Source organism: Gopherus evgoodei, unplaced genomic scaffold (assembly GCF_007399415.2).
Source record: "Gopherus evgoodei ecotype Sinaloan lineage unplaced genomic scaffold, rGopEvg1_v1.p scaffold_95_arrow_ctg1, whole genome shotgun sequence".
Classification (NCBI taxonomy): Eukaryota; Metazoa; Chordata; order Testudines; family Testudinidae; genus Gopherus; species Gopherus evgoodei.
In genome coordinates this window covers 8,613-16,644 of record NW_022060116.1, presented here as the reverse complement: position 1 = coordinate 16,644, position 8,032 = coordinate 8,613, and the positions used below count along the sequence as shown (strand labels likewise).

The 8,032-nt window shown below is 47.0% G+C and overlaps 1 protein-coding gene across 1 annotated transcript; it reads right to left on the bottom strand.

Annotated features, from left to right (window-relative positions):
• Positions 1-6,924: 6,924 nt before the first annotated feature.
• On the bottom strand, positions 6,925-7,546 carry LOC115644194 (claw keratin-like). Its single transcript, XM_030548312.1, has one exon. The coding sequence runs from the start codon at positions 7,435-7,437 to the stop codon at positions 6,943-6,945; it is 495 nt and encodes a 164-aa protein (XP_030404172.1). The 5' UTR covers positions 7,438-7,546; the 3' UTR covers positions 6,925-6,942.
• Positions 7,547-8,032: the final 486 nt, after the last annotated feature.

Genomic DNA, 8,032 nt, shown 5'->3' with positions numbered 1-8,032 from the left:
ACTGACTATTGGCATGACATCAGAAACCTTAACATGGATCTGTAAGGTTCATTTAATCCAGCGTTTCTCTAATGAGGCCACCAGCGGATTTTTTTACAGCTACGTCAGCCTCAGGAAAGAGGGAGCCCGGGACCCTGCAGTCAGCTGGTGAGTTCCCAACCCACCCTCCGCAGGACAGGCTCTCAGTGAAGAGCTCTGGGAGGCAGGGATAGAGAGACGGGTTTCTGAAAGGTCACCAAAAAAATTGTTGTGAGAACTCTTGAATCTTAATCCATAATTTGGGAGCATCTAATCCCACAAAAAAAATCTGCTATTAAAATAATAGAACCTTGTGTGCACATACAACTTTAATGAGCCTGCAGTGCTTTGAAGTCCTTTGATTTGAGGAAGCCTGTGATCATTGAGCATAATATCACTATGAGATCTGGTTTATGTGGAGGTGAACAAGCACACTGAGGTGAAGGTTACACAGGTTGCAACTCACAGAGTCAGTAATAAAACCTAGTCATAGTGATTACTCACCCATGCTCACCACTGCTCCTGAACTGCATTGGACAGTTCCCATTCAAGGCTTCTGAATATCCCACTGCAGCATCAGTGAAGTCAGTAGAATGATCCCAGGAATGTCGCTGGCCCGTAATGTTTTCAGAGGAAAGGGAGCTGAAGGGTGTATTGTGCCCCTCACATCGTGTGGAGTTAGCAAGAAAATGATCCTCAAAAAGATGTTGGTGTCACTAGGCATAAATCTAGGTAACTCGGGGGGGTGGTAAACCACAAGTGTCAATGAAGCCCTCCTGCTGGAGGCTTCAATGAACCAATGTTCCTCCATGTTAAACACTTTGTGTAACCTAGTGTAACCTAATATGTTAAGAGCTGTAAAATGTAGTGTTAGCAGTTAGTTTTCGGTTGTAACAGTCAGTTCTCTGCTGTAATACGTTAAAGCTAGGCTAAAGCACGCTCAAGGCTGTTTTAAGATACTGTATACATGTCTCAGCAGTGGAGAGCGGGGAGGAAGGGGGAAGACAAAAGATTGAATGAGAAAAGATACTGCAGCTGGATGGGAAAGGAGGGGGGAGTGAGAAATCAGCTAGTCAGCAAGAAAGTTTTGTAGTAAACAACTGTGATATAAAAGGAAGAAACTGCTTTTTTTAGGGGGGCAGGATTTGAGATTTTCTCCCTTGCACCTTATTTGAGCTTGGTTTGCTTCTCCACCCTGGTGTGTTTATTGGCGCAGCACACCAAGTGACGGACGCACCCCCCCCACCCGCCCGCTGTTGCTTGGCCTCAGGCAGTTATATGCCAGCAACAAAGACAAAGGGAAAAACTCACATCAGTTGAAGGAGTTACTCAAAGTTTGATTTTTAACTCATTGGGCCTTCAGTAACAAAGGATCTCTCAAGTCCTCCAGCAGCCGAAAAAACTGTCTGAAAAAATTAAGGACTCACGGGTCTTATAATCTATTTAATTTATTCTACTGTGTGTACTAGAGAAGCCTATTCAAGTTGCTCTCTCCATAACCATTGAGGCTATGTGCTAGTGATCCTTTTAACTTAGGACTGAATCTTGCACAGACACTCTGTGATTCTTAAACATGAGAAAGGTTTGGGTTTTTAATTTTTTTTTCTCTTATTGAGTTGCAGACATTGGTTTTTTCGTGGTTTATAAGTTAAGGCCTGGATTTTCAGAGCAAGACATGTACAATATTTGGCACACTACAGCCTGATGATTTTAGTTGGAACTTGGGCATTCAAATCCCTTAGGGATTTCCAAAAAATCTCACCCCCAATTTTTGATTTAGGGTTCAGGAAGAAATTCCGTACGTTTCCTCCATAAAGTGATCATTAATTCTTTTTCTGCTTTCTTCTGAAGCAGACGGTGAGTGATACTCATTAAGATAACATACTGCATTAGATGGGCCATTTGTCTCTTCTAGCATGGGAATTGCAACAGTCTCGCTTTCAGAAGTGAATCTAGATGCAGATCCTCCTCTGGCTTAACTTAGTGTAGCTGCAGTGAAGCCAGTGGATCAGAGCAGATTTGCACCAGGGGAGGAGCTGGGGTTGTGTTTTGTTTTGATTTAAAAACCCATTTTTCTTTATTCATCAGCATGTGTTGGTGACTCGCTGAGGTTTACAAACCAAAGCATGGTCTTGTGATACTGGACTGAACTGCTGTGTCTGTCAGTAGATGTCAGAGGACTGTTGGCCACTCACTAAATGTTAGGGGAGCTTTTTTGGTGGTCCTTGTGCCAATACCAAAAGGATGGTGAAGGACCAATGAGAAATCAGGGATCCTGAGACTGACATGTCCCCAGGAACCAATGATGAGAGCCCTAACACTGCCTGTCAGCCTGATCGACAGGGCAGGCAGGCCAATGAGGGAGTCAGGAGCCCGGGGTCCCGTCCTCCGTGTGAGCTGGAGCTGCCTCAGCCAGCGCGGGCCCAGCTAAGGGGAGAGCAGCAGCCAGAGCTGAGCTGAGCGGAGCCGCAGCAGCCTGAGGGGCCAGAGGAGCAGCCCAGAGAGCAGAGCTGAGCTGGAGGCAGAGCCGCAGCCAGGCTGGGGCAGAGTGGGGCTGGGGCGGGGGCTGGGGCTGGGGCCGTCCGGAGCCGGGTGCGGTGAGCAGCTGGGTGAGTGGGGGGGACCCTGGGCAGAGGGTCCAGCACAGGGAGACGCCACCAGCCAAGATGGGGATCATGACATTGACGGGGGCCTGATGCTGGGAAGAAGGGTCCTGCCACCTGGAGCCCGAGGGCGTGTGGGAAGCGCCAGAGCAAGTGTCTGACCCGCAGCGTCCCTGCAGCACGGCCAGGGACTGGGCAGGGGGAACAAACTGTGAACTGCCCTGACACTGCAGAGACGGCTGTGTGTGGTGTCCCTCAGCCCACAGGGTGGGGTGACTTGCTCCTTTATCCTTTCCCATTTTCCTTATTTATTTATTAGTTGCTGTTTAATAAATCATATTTGCTCTGAAGTACATGTGCCGTAGAACCTCAGCGCTACGGACACCTCGGGAATGGTGGTTGTCTGTAACTCTGAAATGGTCCGTAACCTGAAGATGTTACGGAATTCAGCCACTGCTGAATTGGGGCTGCAGCCATTGGGGGTGGAAGCATCCAGTGTGAGGAGAGTACCCTGGAGTGGGGACAGCTGAGCCCCTGACCTAAGTGACTGTGAGAAGATTAAGGATGGAGCCCCACCAGGATTTCTAGTCCGAGCCTTGTCAGGGTTACAAGGACAGTGGAAGAGGAGTCCTTGAGGTCAGGCAGGCCTCTGGGAAAACAGAGTGGGAATTAGGACTCAGATTCATTCATTAGTAAATTCAAGCGGGGTCCATATAATCTGGTAAAGTTCCCCATAGAGGTGGGACCATCTCCTACTAACATATAGGTTATATCCTAACAAGGAATCTTGTATTATTAATGCTATCCCAGCCATGTTCTTTGCACTATTTTTTTAAAGGACTGGAAATTCCAAGCATTAATGATATACATTTTACATATTTATATCTCTTAGAGACACGATATTTTTAGGACAAAGAGAATAACAAGGATTCAAAAGAGCTGGTTGGGTCCCTTCTTTCTTTCTTTCTTTCTTTGTCTCTCTCTGCATTTCTCTCTCTCTGCTTTTCTCTCTTTAGGTCTCTACATGACCTCAGTTGCAATAGGAGCTAATCAAACGGCCGTTCTTATGTTCATGTTCTTAACCAAATAGGTAACCAAGGTGAGCACACACCAGACCTTTGGGGTTTTAGGGCAGATTCTTAAAAACAGAACTTGATTATAAAGAAAAAAGTAAAAGAAGCACCTCTGTAAAATCACAATGGAAGGTAATTTTAAAGAGTGATAAGATTTAAAACACAGAGGATTCCCCTCTAGACAAAACTTGAAAGTGACCAAAAAAAAACAGGAATAAACCTCCCTCTTAGCACAGTGAAAATTCACAAGCTAAAACAAAAGATAATCTAATGCATTTCCTTGCTATTACTTACTATTTCTATAATATCAGATGTATCATTTCAGTAGGAGCTGGCTTCCTTGCTTGGTCTCTCTCTTTGTCTCAGAGAGAACAACACCACACACAGCACAAAGCAAAAACCTTCCCTCTCAGATTTGAAAGTATCTTCTCCCCTTACCGGTCCTTTTGGTCAAGCATCAAGCAGGTTATCTGAGTTTCTTAACCCTTTACAGGTAAAGGAGGGATTTTATGCTACCCTTAGCTGTGTGTTCATGACACAAGGTCTCTGCCACACAGGAGAGTGGAAGGGGAGCCCTCAAGGTCAGGCAGCCGCTGGATAAAGGGAGTGGGAGCGATGACTCAGATTCTCAGCTAGGCAATTCCACTGGGGAAGCTTATCAACCAGGAAAGTTCCCCATGACCTTGAGACCATCCCCTACTCATATAGAGGTTACATCCTACCAAGGAAACTAACATTATTAATGCTATCCCAGCCAACTTCTTAGAGACAGGATAATTTTTGGGACAAAGAGAGTAACAAGAATTCAAAAGAGCTCGTTAGGTCCCTCAATCCTTCTTTCTTGCTTTCTTTCAAGACATCTTGCTTCACAAACACGTGCAGTGACATTCCACACACCGTGCACAACAGCTGTAACAAGCCAGACATAAGGCAGTGCACTGACTCTACAGTGCTGATCCAATCACCACTGTCACGTCCTTCCCAGGAGCAATTCTCAGCTCTTTCCCTCAGGAAAGCAGAGTGGAATCTTCGGGTGCAGCTGACACTGGAGGTGGCGATGGGGGCACATGTGCTGATAGAGGTTTCTAATGTTATGGAGGATTATACTGTAACCGGTGTGCCAGTGGTTATGGGAGATTATAGTGTTATGGAGGCCAATACGGTTAGGACGAGCTCCATGGTCACAGGGGCCTATATGGTTGTTAGGGAAAACAGGGCTGGGGGGATTGGGATGGGGTCATCGGGACCTAAATGGAAATTGTAAACCACGTTGCGCTCACCAGGCATCTCCATGGGAACAGGAAGAAGCAGGAAATGAACGGTAAGATAGAGATTCACCTCTGATCCCATAGGCCTGGCTTTGAGAAGGGTTGAGTGCACCAAACTCCATGTGAAATAATGAGAGAGCTGCATTTCATCAGCACCTCTGTAAACATTCCTCATGTTTGCCATGTTACCCTTGATCGGTTTCATCTAATGCCTTCCTGGTTATGGGTTTCCTCTGTTATCACCCCACCGGGCCTGATTCTCAACTACACAATGGGTATTACACCACACTGTAAAGTGCAAAGGAGGCAGGGGCCATAAGGTGGATGTTACCTACATCTACCATGACTTGAGTGAGTGCCTCTTTCCCATGCCAGAGCACTGTCAAAAGGCTTTAGTGTCAATGAGAATTCAGCCTGGTGATCTCCTCTCCATGGATATGGACCGTTTCTTTCTGCCTTTTGACTTTCTAACAGCAGCTGCATAAAGTTAATGCAAAGGAGGTGTCAAGCAGACACATTGACTTTTATTTTTGAAACTGGGTTCTTTTGAAGAGTTGCATGTGTTTGGGGGAACTGAATGGGAAGAGGAAGGGAAGGGGAAGCGGAAGGGGGGCCAGGAACCACTCTGGGTCAGGTCCACTTTTTATGTGGGCCTGACTCCCCGCCCCTCCTCTTACCCATCAGGCTCTACCCTCGTCTGGGCCAGAAGCAGGAGAAGGGTCAGACTAAGAAGCACACAGGCAGCTGTGGGGAACCTTGAGCCTGCCATCTGCCATGGATGGGGTGCGGGATTCGGGGCTACAGGCTGGGGTCGGCTTTCAAGCCCCCCAACTCTGGCAGATGGGGGTGATGGGCTCCCTGTTCTGGCTCCAGCTTTGGTTTGGCCAGGGGGGCGGGGCTTTGGGGAATAGGAGGGACAGGAGTGGGACCACATTGGGGATGGGTCCTCGTAGCCCTTCCACTATTAGGAAGAGTCTGTTACCGTTGGCCTACAGTGAAGTATGTGATCTTGTGGCCACTTTTCTTTTCCTTATGAAAACCTGCAAAGACTCTCAGAGACTCTTAACACAAACCATATGATTGATCTTGAAACTAAAGGGAACGTAAATGAAGAGAAAATGTGTCACTAAGTCTTTGCAGGAAAAGATTCTATCTACCAGGGCTTTGATAATTACAACTGCAGAAGTGCCAGCAGCACAAGGAGGAATTTCATCCAACACGATTTTTAAGCAAGGAGGGAGGAACAAGGAGAACCAGAAGACTGATATTATGATGCAACAGAGTTTTTAATGCAAATGAAATTAGCAGTACACAGTTACAGAAAGAAATAATACAGAGCAGAAAGCATATATTTCCAGTGTTTCAAGAAGAGTTGTGACCCATCACATGCCTCAGTGGGGCTCATTTCAAACACGATGATCTGTTTGCTTTGTTGCAGCCGCAGAGATTGAGAAAGAAGTCCCCTTTGTAACCATTATAAGATCTTTGTCTTATTCCAGTTGGTGGGAAATGAGACGAAGCAAAATAGACTATGCAGCCTTTCCATTAGACATCTGGCCAGAGCAAAGATCAAGGTGAGGCACTAAAGGTACATACCGATGGAAAGGTAGAAAATGTGGTGCCTAAAAGGGACTTAAAGTGATACTAAACATAAATGCTGCCTATATGAAGGCTGCTGTTCCTTCACCCTGCGGGGTCAGTGTAAACAGCCTGCGTGTAATTCAGAATGAGTCCACATGTGAACGAGAGAATCAGCACGCGGGTGGGAAAGCCTTGGCAGAAAGAGTCCTAAAGCGTAACATTAGAAATGCAGCATAGCTGTGAGGCCAAGGTGCTGAGCACACAGAGCTCCCATTGGGTTCAGCTGGAGCCCTGTTTGCCCAGCACTTCTGAAAGCCGTGCCCATAGGCTCAGGGGTGAATCTGTATCTTGCTGTTCATTTCCTGGTTCTTCCTTCTTTTATGGGTGTTCCTGCTGGGTTTAACATGGCCCACAATATCCACCAAGAGACCTACGGCCATATCCCCCATACCCCCATAATCCCCCGGAACCATAAAGGCCCGGGTAACCGCAGTGTCCCCCATAACCCAATAATCCCCCATAACCGTAAAGACCTGGGTAACCACAGTATCCCCCATGGCCCAATAATCCCCCATAACCATAATGGCCACTATAACCACCTAACCTCCCTAAACCATACAACCCTCCGTAAAGGCCTCCATGGCCACGCAATCCCCCCCAACCAAATGAGCCCCCCAAACCGGCTCCCACCACAGGTGCTCCTACGGCTGCTACTTCACTCTGCTGAGGGAAATTGCTGAGAATTGGTCCGGGGAGGGTCACAACAACAGGTGAGGGTGTGATCACCACTTCAGAGTCAGGGCACTGCCTAACGCATGGCTCGTTGGAGCTGCCAGTAACTGGACTAGGCCGGGCCACCCCGCATTCTGGATACCACAGGCTGGAGACAGTCATCTTTCTGGGGTGGAGGTAAACCTGCAACACACAAGAGGGATGAGAGTAAAGAGAAGGTAGAAGTGCTGGTGGAAGAAAGGCTTCAAAGCTCGGTTACAATGGTAGTGAGGTCAGCATGGGGCCCGAGAGAGAGAGGAGGAGTGGAGTTTGTCTCTTTGTATTTGTTCCTATTTGGTCTTTCTACCTCTCTTCTCCATTTGTCCACTTGCAGTAAGCGTCCCTCCCAACCGGTCCCTTTGAGCCCCTCTCAATGACTTTGTCTGTAAAACACAGACTGGAATAAGAGCGACATGAAATTACATCTCAGGAGAAGCAGCTTCAATGGGTATTTATGTTCAGGAGAACATAGGAATTACTCAGCCGGAGCACTCCACTTGTCAACTTCATCTGTCTCTTGTCTCCAGTACTGAGGAGTAACAGCTGCTACAGAATAAAGTAGAAGACTGCTGAATTGGATCATTCTGGACTAACCTAGGAAAGTTTCTTCCAAATCCACCTAAGTGAAAAATGGTTAAGGGACTTTCTAAAGTTACTGAAAAGATTTCAGTGCCCTAAATCTATTTCCAGTTAATAGGTAATATGTTTCCCAATTGTT